General features: G+C 42.8%; 1 protein-coding gene across 2 annotated transcripts in view; it reads right to left on the reverse strand.

The window, feature by feature from the left end:
* Positions 1 to 539: 539 nt before the first annotated feature.
* LOC128737280 (uncharacterized) overlaps positions 540 to 16,116 on the reverse strand; it is a 42,331-nt gene continuing 26,754 nt past the window's right edge. Inside the window, exons 6-8 of one of the 2 annotated variants that reach the window (XM_053831885.1) lie at positions 1,837 to 2,094; positions 1,076 to 1,454; positions 540 to 1,015 (exon numbers count right to left, since the gene is read on the reverse strand). In XM_053831885.1, the coding sequence (XP_053687860.1) occupies positions 750 to 1,015; positions 1,076 to 1,454; positions 1,837 to 2,094 (903 nt within the window). In that variant the 3' untranslated portion in view covers positions 540 to 749. The remainder of the gene's footprint in view (positions 1,016 to 1,075; positions 1,455 to 1,836; positions 2,095 to 16,116) is intronic. The other variant, XM_053831886.1, reaches the window with a different exon arrangement.

Genomic DNA, 16,116 nt, shown 5'->3' on the forward strand with positions numbered 1-16,116 from the left:
GTACGTTAGTAGAACGTTCACCGACCGATAATATTTACGTCGCAAAGTTTAATTCCCGTCAAATTTGCATGCATTTTGAATGCAAATTGCAGCTTAATGCATTTTCCCTTTCCGACCGCGTGATTACCACAAGAACAGAAGGAAAACCAACACTAAACGCTCGTATAACCTATTGAATGAAAACTGTATTCATACACTTACCGTTGCCGTCGTCGTCGTCTTCGCGAAAGTTGATAAATACCGAGCTGTCAGCATGCTTTGCATGCTTTTCCGCTGAGAGGAGAGCTTTTCAACATAGGGGGAGCGAATCAAAGCATGCGCACTTTCTTGTGGTTTGACACTTCTCACCATGTGACAATCCGACTAGCAGCAGCCACCAGCCACAAAAGCTTCATTGTTGATGACAGCCTTTGTTGATAACCTACTAAGGAGTAAACAAAAGCCCGAACGTTTTCTTGTGGCGGAAATTAGAAAAGAAAAGGAAACAGCCAACCAGAGCTGCCAGACTGCAATGAAAAAAAAAACCGGATCTTGTTGCTTACGTGCTATATTTTATACGACAAAACAATCTTCCAGCAATCCTCGGTTAAGAAACATATCGAATCATGTAAATAAATCAAATAATGTTACACTCAGTTCCACAATTAAATATCCATTAGACAATCATTAAGCATTAGTAGAGTAGAATGAAGAATAAACCGTCGAGTTACCAGCAAAAAAAAAGATGAATCCTCTTAAAAGTGTTAAACTTATGAGTGGTTCTGATTTGGTCTCTTCTGTTTCCGCGTGCCACCACTGCCGCCGTTCGCCGTGATTGCTGATTGATGGTTCTGTGGCTGCAGGGGAGCCGGCTGGGGGTTGAGCTGCTTGATCTTGTTCTCAATGTTCTGCAACATCCGCTGCTGGGTGCTGTCCCTCATTTCACCCGACGGGACCGACGGTACTTTGCTCTTATTGCTGCTGTTCGTGTTCGTGTTCGTGAGACTTTTCGGGTTCGGGGCAACCACTTCGGGAGCTAAATTGTGTCGTTTCCGATTATTAATACTTAGTTTTCTGAAAAATATTTTCAACCTACCAACAGCGGCGACCGTTGTTTTGGCAGGGGGCGGTACGGCGGTAGTTTTGCTTTTCGAGTCCTGCTTCGGTTCGCTGGCCACCACCGATTCGGAGGATCCATTTTCGGCGATTGCCTCTACGGCCCGCTCAATCGAGGGGGAGAGGATCGGGACGGGCTCTTTGCTGATGTTCAGCGATGCCTTTTCCTGGGGCTTTTCCGGTTCCTTAGTGCTGTCGGCCGGCTGAGCTGACGCTACTTTCGGCTTGTCGCTTTCTCCGTGGCCATTCATGCCGTTTTCGTGGAAAATAGCTTCCGGTGCGTCCAGTGTCGTTTCAGCTTCGCTGGTGGATTTTTCGGAAATAGACGAGTCTGAAGATTCGCTAAAAGCTTCCTCAATCTAGAAGAAAAGATTAGCTTAGCCCAGTGATAATAAATTCAATGAGAGTAAAGTGAAATGATAATCATCTGGGATTGAGGCACAGTTCGATGCATAAGAAATGCAGGTTAATTGGTAATTTGATTTTGAAAAATAATCCAAAATAGTTGACAAAGTAGTTTTACGGACCCAGAATCAGTATCTTTTGAGCTCCAGCCAGTACATCTGTCACTCGTAACATTTGGACTCTTTTTATTCGTATCGAGATGCAAATGATTTCTTAACAGCTATATCGAAGTTTACTATCATGTTAGGTTTATTGGTTGCAATGGATGTTTAGCCAAATCATGTACCAATGGATGACGAAAAAATCCCCAAACAGTGCAAAACTGAAATTACTCACATCGTTAGTAGATTTAGCAAATTTTGAAGTCGAATGACAGAAATAGCGCCCATACAGGTTGCTAGTGAACATCGGAATCGGTTGTACCACGCTTCCGGAGAAAAGGAACGAATTGGATGCTCCCAGGGATATTTGTGCTTTCAAGGCAACTGCTAGGCTTAAATTGCATCTATCTGGTGGTGGTGGTCGAGGTGGTTCATGGCTTTCTAAATGATCTTCATGGTCGGTGGCAGACTTGATATGACCGTTACTAATTTCCTGTGGAAAGCGACGATAATTTAGAATTCTAAAAATTTTGCCCACACCTTAACCACGGAGACAATGATTTAGGAATGCTTTTTATGGTTCTAAATTGGATGAATGTGATTTAGGGATGACGATGATGATTTAGTAAGCCGTGTTATCATTCACCTAATGTTTCTTTATTGGATGATTCATGAATAGAAATAGTCGTGCAAATTATACTAAAAATTCTACTACATTTATGTAGTTTTGTTCCCCAGAAAGGTCATCAAACCGATTCAATCAACGATGGATGGTACACCGTGCTGTGTTCGGATCTCGGATGTCTTGTCAAGTCCATTCGAATCACACAGAGGGCTTCGTCAAGGTGATGGTCTCTCATGCCTGCCGTTCAACATAGCGCAACAAGGTGTTATAAACCGAGCGAATATCAACACGCGGAACACAATCTTCAACAAATTTCAACAAACAATGAATATTATCAGCAGAATATCTGTGGTGGTGGCTGCCCAATTAGCACACTTTTGGCATTTTTAGTTGAAGAAACTTATTTACGACTGAAATTGGTTCTAAATCAGTTGCCACAACTGCTTTATAACAACTGTGTTAATAGGGTGAACAGTACACCAAATTAAAGCGCGAAGATTGGGTTAAAAGTAAATACGTCTAAAACAAAGTACATTCTAGCCAGCCAGCGGAACCAAAGCCAGCCGACGCCGCTGGTCTTGAGGTAGTCGATGAATTTGTCTACCTTGGAATACTGGTAACGGCGGACAATGATACCAGCCGTGAGATTCGGAGGCGTATTATGAGCGGAAGTCGTGCTTACTATGGGCTTCACAAGCAATTGCGGTCGAGCAGACTAAGCCCCCATACAAAGCCCCTCTACGCGCATAAAACATGGACAGTGCTCGAGGATGACTCACTCGGAGTTTTCGAACGACGAGTGCTAAGAACGATCTTCGGCGGCGTACAGGAGAACGAAGTACAGAGGCGGAGGATGAACCATCAACTCGCACGGCTCTATGGCGAACCCAGTATCCAAAAGGTGGCTGAAGATAGACGGATACGATGAGCAGGGCATGTTGCGAGAATGCCGGACCAGGACCAGGCGAGTAAGATGTTTAGGCCAGCGGTTAGGAAAGTGGTAACCCACAACCGAGTTAACCGGAGAAACCTTGATCAACAGGCTTAGTCTTAAGCCGGCAAGCCACCTAATACTTACGTATCTATTGTTATATTGAGCAACTCTTAGAGATCCACCATGATTGAAGTTTAGTCTTTCTTCTGAACTTCCAAGCATAAAAGCTTGGAAACCTATATTTCTCAAAGCACAATGTACTACCGCTCGGAAAAAACTAAGTCTATGAACAGAGCAAGTGTCTGATCAAGATTAAGATTTGTTGCCATCACGAGCCGTAATTGAAGAGTTCAATGAATTGTTTGCAGCAAATACTAATTCTTTTACAACGTTATTTGAGTTGAGACCAAGTCTGCAGTTCGCCGTTTTCTGCTTTTGTTGAGTAACTTTCGAAAACCGCAAGCTGCCGAGAACTACGCGCGAGTACTGAATGAGGCACTGCCTTCTTCCGAGAAGTTTGGTGTTTCAAACCTCGAAGACGGTTGGGGCAGAATACGCTCGGCCATCGGAGAGGCCGCCACCGCGGTACTAGGTATTGAGCCTCGGAGTACACAAAATGATTGGTTTGATGGGGAATGCCAACAAGCGGTGGAGGGGAAAAACTGCTTGAAAAAATTGTCTAAGTATTGCCACTAGAGAGTACCTGGCCAAATACCGACGAGCCAGGAACCAGTTGACCACGATCCTGAGGAGGAAAAAGCGCCAAAAGGAGGACAGAGATCGTGAAGAATTAGAACAACTATTCCGAGCTAATGACACGCACAACTTTTATGAGAAAGTGAACCAAACTCGGAAGGGCTACACATCGAAGCAGTTCTTCGCTGAACACCTCAATGGCGAAGTCGCAGAAGGAGGCGGAACGGAAATTAACCTAGGAGCGCCCATGGAAGATAGTAATGTCTCAGCACCTGATCTCCGAGAAGTCAAACGAGAAATCGGGCTGCTGAAGACCAATAAAGCTGCTGGGAAGGACCGCCCGCCGGCAGAGCTTTATAAACATGGCGGAGAAACATTAGTAAAGGCTCTACACTGGGTTATTTCGAGGATTTGGGAGGAGGAAAAGCTACCGGAGGAATGGATGGAAGGGGTGGTTTGTCCCATCTACAAAAAGGGTGATCGGTTAGACTGCTGCAACTATCGTGGTATTACGCTGGTAAACGCCGCCTACAAGGTACTCTCTCAGATCCTGTTACGCCGGTTGGCACCGATAGCACAAGGTTTCATAGGGTATTATCAGACGGGTTTCATGGGGGTTCGCGCAACTGCGGACCAAATTTTTACTATCCGACAGATCTTGCAGAAATGTCGGGTGTACAATGTGCCCACGCATCACATCTTTATTGATTTCAAAGCAGCATACGATACAGTCGATCGAAACAAGCTATGGCAGATAATGAAAGTACACGGTTTTCCGGACAAACTGACGACGCGACTGATCGGAGCTACATTGGATCGAGTGATGTGTTTCGTATGCATCTCTGGGACATTCTCGAGTCCCTTCGAGACGCGGCGAGGGTTGAGACAAGGTAACGGTTTATCCTGCATGCTGTTCAACATCGCTCTTGAGGGGGTGATCCGACGAGCGGGCATCGAAAAGAGAGGCACGATTTTTATCAAGGGTAGCCAACTTCTAGGCTTTGCAGATGACTTCGATATCATAGCCAGGACCTTTGCGACGGCGGAGGCAATCTACGCCAGACTGAAGGCGGAGTCTAGGAGAATTGGGCTAAAAATAAATGCGTCGAAGACCAAATACATGAGAGGAAAAGGTTCAAAGGAAACAACCGCGCGTCTCCCACGGATGGTAACCGTTGACGGCGATGAACTAGAAGTGGTTGAGGAGTTCGTGTATTTGGGATCGCTGGTGACCGCGGACAACAACACTAGTAAGAAGATCCAGCGGCGCATCCAAGCGGGAAATCGGGCCTACTTTGCCCTTCGTAAAACGCTACGATCAGGAAGCGTACGCCGCCGCACGAAGCTAACAATGTACAAAACCCTTATTAGACCGGTAGTTCTTTATGGACTTGAAGCCGTTTCGCTGCTCACGGAGGACATACGCGCCCTTGCCGTGTTCGAGCGGCGGAGGCGTATGAATCACGAGCTACAGGCACTGCTTGGGGAGACTCCTATCGTACATCTAGCGAAAGTTAGCCGGCTACGGTGGGCCGGACACGTCGTTAGGATGCCGGACGACAGTGCGACGAAAATAGTTCTCTTCAACAACCCCACCGGCACCAAGAACAGGGGGGCCCAATGTACACGATGGCTCGACCAAGTCGAAAGTGATTTCCGACTTCTGAGACGACTAAGAAATTGGCGACGAGTGGCCCAAGACCGAGTTGAATGGAGACGAGTGCTTGAAAGAGCACGAACCACCCCGGCTCTACCCTACTAGCACAGTTGTTAGCAAACAATTGTAACAACCGAAATGCGACTAATTCTAGTCATAAATAAGTTGCTGCAACAAAAAGTGTCAAAAGTGTGCTACTTGGGTATGCTGAAGAAGAAGAAGAAGAAGTGGTTTCTGAACGCAAGACCAGTGTCTAGAGTCATTCCAAGATCTCGGACAGTTTGTACTCTGTTCAATTGTTCTCCGTTAATATTATAGTCAAATGATGAGATGCTCTTTTTACGATGGAAGCTACAACACTTAGCGATACTAATTTGCATTCCATTGACTCTAAACCACTCAGTAAATTTGTTAAGTAAAGTTTGAAGCAAATGACAATCATCGATGTTGCCAATAACTTTGAACACCTTTAATTCGTCAGCATAGACTAAATAGGAGCCATTTCTGAGACAACTGATTGCATCGTTAATGAATAATGAAAACAGAAGTGGGCCTAAGTTGCTACCTTGTGGCACACCTGAACTGTTAGTAAACCAGCGTGAAACGGACGCTATCCAATGAACGCAGGAGAGCATCCGGTTTTGTTTAATTTTGCTAACAGTATCGAATGGTCTACTTTGTCGAATGCTGCTTTGAGATCGGTATAGACCTAACCGATTTGTCGCCCTTGTCCAATGTTACGAAGGCAAAACGATGTGAACTCGCATAGGTTTGTCGTAACACTTCTCCCAGGAAAAAACCATGCTGGTTCGTTGAGATGTAGTGCTGAGTTTGATGAAACAAATATTTCGATACGACGATCTCAAGAAGCTTGGAGCAGGCACAGAGAGAGGTAATACCTCGGTAACAGCGTATATCACCACGCATGCTGTCTTTTTTATGCACGGGAAACATAAATGAAGCTTTCCAGTAGGTTGGAAAAGTTGCTTTTCTAAGAGACATATTTATAAGGTGCATTAACGGTAAAAGCAGTTGAGCAAAGCATTTTTTTAGGATGCACGCAGCAATTCCATCCGGTCCTGGTTTATATGAAGTTTTCAGTTTTTGTATAGCATTGTTTGTATAGCATTGTGGAGAGGCGAAAGCCGGCATTGAGCGAGCGCGGACCAGATCGGCTAAGACAGCTGCCCGTCAACGATACGCCGAACTGGAGAGGGCTGTTAAACGTGCTTGTAGGCGGGACAAGAGAGCCTGGACTAACTCCCTAGCCGAACAAGGAGAAACCGCCGCCGCCAATGGTGATATCCGTTTGTTGTACGATATTTCTCGCCGCCTTAGAGGTGCCAGGATGAATACAAAGATGCCGCTAAAGGACAGAGCTGGTCAGCTATTGACTGACCGTACAGAACAGCTTAAGCGATGGACTGAACATTTTGAACAACTCTCCCGAGTTTCAAATGTCAGAGACCAACAAAACCAGCAGCGTACGACGCCTACAGTTCGTCGAATAAATCGCGTGAACTCGGAGGCGCCATCGCTGGATGAAATTGTAGCAGCCATCAAGAGTATGAAATCCAATAGAGCGCCAGGGATAGATCGTATTTCAGCCGAAATGCTCAAAGCTGACCCATCTTTGTCAGCCCAGATGATGCATCAGCTTTTCAGCAATATTTGGGAAACCGCAACTTTTCCGGTGGACTGGATGCAGGGCATATTGGTCAAAGTCCCTAAGAAAGGAGACCTAACGGAATGCGGTAACTGGCGTGGCATCACGTTGCTCTGTATTACTCTCAAAGTACTCTGTAAGGTAATCCTCAACCGGATCCAGGAGAAGATCGACGCTACTCTCCGGCGGCAGCAAGCTGGATTCCGTGCTGGCCGATCATGTGTAGACCATATCACAACGCTCCGCATTATATTGGAGCAGATCAACGAATTCCAGGACTCTCTTCTGCTGGTGTTCGTTGACTTCGAAAAGGCGTTCGACCGACTCAATCACGAAAACATCTGGGGCGCACTTAGGCGTAGAGGAGTTCCAGATAAGCTAGTCCATCTCATCGAGGCTCAGTACGAGGCGTTCTCGTGCAAGGTTTTGCACGACGGCGTCTTGTCCGACCCCATAAGGGTTACTGCTGGCGTGAGACAGGGCTGCATTTTATCACCGCTTCTGTTTCTCATCGTTATGGATGAGATATTAGTTGGAGCAATTGACAGTAGACCAAATCGAGGATTGCCTTGGAATCCTCTAACGATGGAGCAGCTAAATGACCTCGACCTAGCCGACGACATTGTCTTGCTCGCACAACGCCGAAACGATATGCAGAGCAAGTTAGACGACCTCTCCGAGAGCTCCCAGGCAGCAGGTCTCACAGTCAATGTAGCGAAAACTAAGTCTATGGTAGTGAACACTGACAATTCCACCAACTTTACAGTAGCGGGACAACAAGTTGAGCAGGTAGCCGTCTTTCAATATCTTGGTAGCCAAACAACGCCCGATGGTGGTACCAAGACTGATATAGCCACACGGATCAGGAAGGCCAGGGGTGCCTTTGCAGGTCTGCGAAACATTTGGCGCTCAAACCAGATCACTCTACGTACGAAAACCCGAATCTTTAATTCAAACGTTAAATCCGTACTGCTGTATGCCTGCGAAACGTGGTGCGTCTCAGCGGAGACAACGCAAAAACTGCAGGTATTCATTAACCGGTGCCTGCGATATATTATTCGTGCCTGGTGGCCTGATAATTGGATATCCAATGAGGAACTCCATCGTCGGTGTCATCAACGGCCGATAGCCACAGAAATTCGTGAACGTAGGTGGAAGTGGATCGGACACACCTTGAGGAAAGGAGCGAACGAGGTTTGCAGAGCAGCACTCGACTGGAATCCACAAGGACAGCGTAGAAAAGGCAGACCCAGAGGCTCATGGAGACGGAGCTTAGCCAACGACATCCGGGCTGTAGACGAGAACCTGTCCTGGCGACAGGTAAAAGCCATGGCGGGTAACCGTCAGCAGTGGAGATCTCTAATTTCATCCCTTTGTTCTGCCGGACCGGCGGACATGGACACATAAGTAAGTAAGTAAGTAATAGCATTGTTCATGATTTCAGGCGTCACTTCGAAGATGTCCACATCAACAGTATTACTGGGTGTATACTCTAAAGTGTCTCCGACTATGCCGGAAACACCGTGGAAGACTGAATTAAAGAAAGTAGCAAAAAGGTTGCATTTATCAAGCGTTGTGTTAGCTGTACGTTCATCCAGGAACATCGACGATGGTAATCCTGACTCTTTCCACTTAGATTTTACAAAATCCCAAAGGCCTTTTGGGTTGCGTTTAAGATTTAGTTCCGTGGAGGCAATACGGCGTTGATAAAGTAAGCAGTTTAAGCGTCGGTAACGGCGGCTGGCATTGTGAAACGACAATTTATTAATTGCTGTACGATGTTGTCAGTAACATTTAAGCGCGGCATTGCAGCATCTTTTTCTATAGCGTAGCTCGGGATTAGACCATAACGGTTTCTTTGGAGGTCTTTGGACAGGAACGTACATTGTGAATGCATGCTGGAGAGTACTAGTGAAGTAGCCGACTGCAATGTTGAGATCCAAGCATTCGGTTACATGATCCCAGGTGATTTGCGACAGATACTGGCTTAACTGTCTAAAGTCAGTTTTTCTAAAATTAAGCGCTTGAGCATCAAAATCTTGGTCAACAAGCTCCGATGAAAAATCAGTTCCATAAAACATGCACGTGAATGGTGGGTGGCAGCTGTCGATTGTAACGAGGGGGTCGCAAGCGTCATCGATAACAATCGAGTGCGAAATCTCCTCATTGACGAACAATAGATCTAATGTGTTACCATAACGGTTTTTGAAAGGATTCATTTGTCGCATGTTGTTGGAGCTCATTCCATCTAGCACTCTAAGCTACTTCTACTCAAATTTGCAAGAGAAAATACCTATTGGATAATTTTCTACAGCGTTTTTTTTTTCGTGATGCAATTTGATGTGGGACATCCATTATGGGGGCCCGTGCTACTACGGATCAAATTTTTACTCTCCCACAAATCCTCCAGAAATATCGAGAGTAAAACGCATCATATTTTCGAGGATTTCAAAGCAGCATACTATACAGTTGAACGCGAACAACTATGGCAGATAATGTAATGCACGAGTACGGTTTTCCGGACAAACTGACGCGGCTGATCAAAGCTACTCTGGAGCGAGTGAAGTGCTACGTGCGCGTCTCGGGGACACTCTCGAGTCCTTTCGCGCAGAATCGCGCAGAGGGTTGCGGGATGGAATGTCCTGTATGTTATTCAAAATCGCTATTGAAGGCTAGCGGTCCTCGAAACGAGAGGAACGATCTTCAGCAAGAGTGGCCAACTCCTAGCCTTCGCAGACGATCTCGACATCATTACTAGAAACCTTGGAACGGCGGAGGCAATCTACGTCAAACTAAAACCGGAGGCTTGGAGGTTAGGGTTATAAATCAATGTGTCGTAAAGCGAATATGTGGTAGGCTGCAGAGGCTCCAGCGAAAGCAACGTTTGCCTCCCACAGACAGTGACTATTGACGGTAATGAACTGGAGGTGGTTGAGGAGTTCGTATATTTGGGATCCCTGGTTACCGCCGACAATAATACGAGTAAGAAGATCTTATGACGCATTCAAGCTGGATATCGAGCCTGCATTTTCCTCCACAAGACGCTTCGATCAAGGAGCATACGCCGCCGCACAAAGCTGACAATGTACAAAACGCCAATCAGACCGATAGTCCTCTACGGACTTGAGACAGTAACTTTGCTTACGGAAAGCATACGTGCATTTGCCGCATTTGAATGAAAGGTGTTGCGGACTATTTTTGGCGAAGTACAAACGGAAAGCGGAGAGTGGCGGATGCGTATGAATCACAAGCTACACGGACTACTTGGAGAGATTCCCGTCGTACACCTGGCGAAAGTTGGGAGACTACGGTAGGCCGGCCGCGTCGCAAGGATGCCGGACGACGATGCAGTGAAATTTGTTCTCTCCAAGAACCCCACCGGCACCAGGAATAGAGGGGCTCAACGTGCTAGATGGCTCGACCGGGTTGAAACCGACTTGCATGTGTCGATACGCTCATCGAATTGGCGACGAGTAGCCCACGACCAAGTACAGTGGAGAGGAATTCTAGATACAGCAAGCGCCACTCCGGATCGGTGCTGCTAGAACTAAGAAGTATGGATTGTATGCTTGTAATTATTAGACCTACCCTATTTTCGTGTTACATGACCCTGACGAACCAAATTGTCACCACGAAACGAATATGTAAGGAGAGTAGATTATGTTTTGATCGCGTACCGTCAGATACGCGTCAGATAAAAAAGAAAAAACACCCAGAGGTGGTAGAATCACAAACTTGCCGCAGCGACAGCCGGCAACAGACTGTCTGTTTCTATCGCACTAACCGAGTAGATAACAGCCTATCTTCTCAGCGACAGAAACAAAAAGCAATTATAAAAAAAACATTATCGTATTATTAGACCACCTAATATAAGTGTGTGGTAGTAGTTGCTTTAGTCTAGTCAGTAAAACATTTAGTTAGGGGCCGTGCAATAATTACGTAAGGGCTTTTTCCTCATTTTTGAACCCCTCCTCCCCCCTATATAAGATTTTGTAAGATTTTGGCCAACCCCCCTCCCCCCCGTAAATAATCTTAGTAAGATTTTTTGAAACATCAAAATTCAAGTTTTACTTAAAAAGTTAGACATCGAAAAAACATTGTAACAGGTCAATAAAGTTCAAACAAGTTCATAAAAACCAAAGTTCAAACAAATTCATGAAAAAAACAAATAATATCAATTATCTGTTGTAAATCCCTTTATGGCCCACTCACAAACAGAACGTATTTCAGCATTGAAGTTGACAATAAATGTTGGTGTATGCTTAGAAATTCACTAGCGTTCACTTGATTCACATTGATCCACTCTAAATCGTCTGAACACGTGTCCTCGTCAAGTAGCGTACAAAGAACTTCTTTGCCTCTTCTAGATGGCACGCGACATGGTCTTAAGTTGGAATTGGTACAGCGTTGCGTCTAATGTACGGATCTGTAATGACCATCCGCGGTGTCATTTGACGCAAAATACCGACCCCATTCTGGTCACATGCGGCAGGCAAGATCTTTGGGAACAGAAGAACAATACCGTCAAACGGGGTAACTTGCAACAGCGGGGTAACATGCAACAACGCTATATGGATCCAATTTAATGTACTTTTTGATCTGTTACTTGAATTTTTAATCTATATCAGTCACTGAATCTTGTTGTTAACACTTCAAAGAAGCCTTTGACGTTGATTTTCTGCTGTTTTGATGATTTTTAAAAAATCTCACAAGATGGTGTCAAATTCATCGTCAATTTTTCGTCAGTAAAACGTTTGTGTCGCCCACAGGCACTTCAAATAAAAGAAGCCTAACAACCATTTTTTATAGTAAAATGAACAATAAAGAAACATAATAATTGATTTATGATAACTAGTTTTGTTTATCTTACTTGTTACCACGTTATTCGTAAAACAAGTACTTAAACGGGGTAACTTGCAACAGCTGGTAGATATAAAAAGCTGTTTTCCGTTACCTTCAAGAGGCGCGTTATCATTTAATTTTGCATAAATCAAAACTAAAGCACACCTGAAGAGTGTAAGAGACTTTCGGTAAGTCGGTAATATGCCAGTTTTTCTCTGGATATACTGAAAATGGCCATAGAAGCGGCCAAAACGAAAATAAGGTCACTGAGAGAATCGACCAGCAATATGGCAGTGTCTAATTACGATCACTCGTAACGTAATGAACAATCATATATTACGTAACCGAGATATCGATGATTTTTAACTTTTCCGCCCCACTTCATGACGCGATTTTGCATAATGGATATACGACGTGTAATGCGTTGTTACACAACTCCCACTTCACTAAGTGCGTTACGTAATATGTGAGTGGTCCTTAAAAAGGCAGCTTTATTGTATCCAGACAAGGAATATCAACTGCATGAATAATATAAAAAGTTATTTCTGTAATTTCCGTTACGGGGCTCATAAATTGTTTTTACCAACGTGACATAGGGCATTTATGCGTATATTCATAGCAAAAGCATTAAAAATCGCAAGTCGGATTATCATTTGCATATTCAAATCAAAAGAAATTCATACAAATCTTTAAATTCGTTCAATTTCCAAAAAATGTTACTTGTTGCAAGTTACCCCGTTTAAGGGGTTACTAGTAATAAATTAGTTAAAAAATTCTACAACAGCCAATATTGATCGCATATTTTTTCTCAATATGTGAAATTGTTCTATGGTAGACCTAATAACTACGTATTAATCAAACGTCCTCAAATGTACTACAGATAAGTTTTCACTTGCACTCATAGTTGAGAACTGTTGCAAGTTACTCCGTTTGACGGTACATCCCAAGAAACATTTTTGTTGTATAGTAGCTTATCAAGCACTTGTTCCATTGGTACAGCTATACATTAGTTGAATAAGCTACTTTTAAACAAAACTGCTTCTCGTGATATCATAAGGGATTTTGCGGCTGCCTTGCGGAATTGGAATAGGCAATTGCAACGAAATATGTTGGAATAATAGCATAAACCGATGACATCAGATGGCTCTGGAACAAGTAGGCCAACTGCAGTTTCAAGTGGGCATACCTAAAATACTCAGCAGGTTACTACGCATTTCCTTGCAGCATGAAGGATTTCGACACTTCACAACTTAACTCATCAATTTAAAATTTTTTGTAACAAGTAACATGAGTTGCTATTAAAAATATGAATTTTGTCGAGTGTGAAAATCTTACGTAAGAAATGATTAAACCCCCCTCTCCCCCAAATAAGATTTTGTAAGATCTCGCGGAACCCCCCCTCCCCCCATTATACCTTACGTAATTAGTGCACGGCCCCTTACCAACCGAAAGAGCGTTGGCGCGAATTCCACTTGCCACTGAATGATCCAATATATTTTTGGCCCAAATACCGACATTTACCAGTTCATCCAATTTATCATTCTTCGCACCAGACACTTTTTTACTTTCCAAAAAAGGAGAGTAGTGTTTATTGGTAAGAATTTGTGTTAGTTTTCTCTGCGGGCATGGAGAACAATGGGCAAACCATAAATAGAAGCAGGACCAGAAATAGAAACAGCAACTGTTTGTTTTGCATAAGGGAAGCGTAGACCCTGGCCATCTGCATCAAAGACTTGGTAACTGTTGTTGCTTCACTGAATGAAATTGCCAATGCTTCCATTTTTTCCATTTATTCATATTTGAGCTTTTACTAAGAAACTCAAAAATAACTATTAGATATTCCATTGCTAATAATGGATGCAGATTTGAACACCATTAGCTACATTTAATTCAAGATAGGCGTCGACCAAAAGTTCCAATTAGATCCATTAGTTCCATTAGATTCCGCCCTTAGTTCGGCTCGCCAATCGCTCTCCGAATAGCGCTAAGTCCAGCGACATCTTTTCTGGAGCTTTGCTCCAATTCAACCCTCATCCTAATACTCAAATGATTTGTGCTGTACTTCTAATACCATGCAATTAGACGATTTGCCATCAATTCCCGGCCTTGCTGACGGTACCTCGACTGCCGGCCTACCTACATTACCAGAACGTTAGTGGTCTAAAATTTTCGATTTATTTTTTAAATGCCATAATAGCAATAAGATACGTAGCGGTGAAATGTTGACTACTGTCTCCAGATATTTGGTTAGCTTTGTCGACCCATCATTGACGTCCGCATTATTTATGTTTATTTTGCCCACACATAAACAAGTATTCTAATGTGCCACTTTTGTAAATAAAGGAGTTGTCATGAAAAATCGTTCTTTTTTAATCATTTTTTATATTTTGCAACGTAGAATAACAATCAAATTTTCAATATACAACCAACCAATTTTAACATTTGCTTCAATTCTGGTAGAGCAAATGGGGAATTATCTAGGGGTATTTTACCCCCAGTTCCTTCACCTGAAAATTGTTTTCTGTCACATGCGTGTTAGATAAAGAGAGCAAACGCGAAAGAAAAAACGTGACAAAATAGGAGTGAAAATTAGACGTAAAGTGAGAAAAAAAGTGGATGAGGAGAAAACTGGATAGAAAAAAAGGAAAAGTGAGGTAAAAAACTAAGAGATTGTATAGAAAAAATAAATGGCAGAAAAAAAGAAAAGAGCTCCATAGAATATGAACAAAATGAAAAAGAAATTGCGGATAAACTGCGCAGAATGAGATAAAAAACGGAATAAAAAAGAACGGATCAGATGGAAAATAAAACCGGGGCGATACCGATATGGAGGAAAACTAGGACATGATAAGAAAAAAAACGCAACAGATGAGCGAGAAAAAAACAAACGACGAACTAACGAAAAACGGGGCAGAAAAGGAAAAACACAAAAGACGAAAACTGGAACCGAAAAAAACTGTTGAAAAACGCCAAGACAGGCCGGAAAAAACGAAATGAAAAAGTCGAAAAACGGAACAGAAGAAATTCAGGACTCACGGAAAACCACAAGACAAGGGACAAGATAAGAAGAGAAGTAGAATAGAGCAAGAGGAAATAGCGGGCATAAAAAAGAAAAACAAGGGGGAAAAAGATGGAAAATTTGACAACAAAGGGAATATAAAATAGAAAACAAAAAAAAACAAAAGGGAAAATAATAATAACGAGAGGAAAAATAAAATTGTTAGAAAAAACGAGAAAAACGGGAAAACGGGGTAAAAACGTAGAAACGGAATATAAAATGCATTCTTTTTGTTAAATATGGAACAAAAAGAAAAATGGGACAGATAAAAAAGAAAAGAATAACAGTAAAAACCGACTAAAGAAAAAGATAAAACGGAAGAGAAAAAGTCCAAAACGGGAGACAAAAAGAACGAATAGGAGAGAAAACAAAGGGAGCCAAAAACAGAATAAAAAGACAGAAAAGACGAAAAATGGTGGATCAAAAAGTAAAGCGGCACAGTCGAAGGCATAAAACGAGAAGAAAAGAGGATAACAAGAATTAGAAAAATACGAATACTGGACACGACAAAAAGGAAAAAGAGCAGAAACTAGACTGAAAACGGGGAAAAATAATAAAAAAACAAGAGAAAAACACGAGGGATAAATATCTAAAATTGGAACAGGAAACACGGGACAGAGAAAAAGGAAAATGATAGAAAAAGAGCAAAAACAGATGAAAAGTGGAAACAAAACCCAGAAAAATAGACAAAAAGTAGTAGAAACGGGAAAAGGGTACTGAAAACGAGAAGAAACAAAACAGAAAAGAAATAAAACGTGTGAGAGAGTAAGACGAAAAGTGTAAATTTTAATTTCAAGTAAAACTTCGTGACTAATTTCGTGTCTATGTCCGGATTGCAATATAATTTCAGGTTCAAATTAGTCCAAATTCAAGTCCACTTTGATGTCCAATCTCAAGTTCAATTTCAAGTTCAGTTGCATGTTCAATTCTTAAACCAAATTTTACGTCTAATTTAATTCCAATTTTAGGATCATTTTAAATAATTTAAATTAAGCTCTCTTAAACTTTGTTTTACAATTCCAAGTCTAATTCAATTC

The sequence above is a fragment of the Sabethes cyaneus genome, chromosome 2, assembly GCF_943734655.1.
Source record: "Sabethes cyaneus chromosome 2, idSabCyanKW18_F2, whole genome shotgun sequence".
Classification (NCBI taxonomy): Eukaryota; Metazoa; Arthropoda; class Insecta; order Diptera; family Culicidae; genus Sabethes; species Sabethes cyaneus.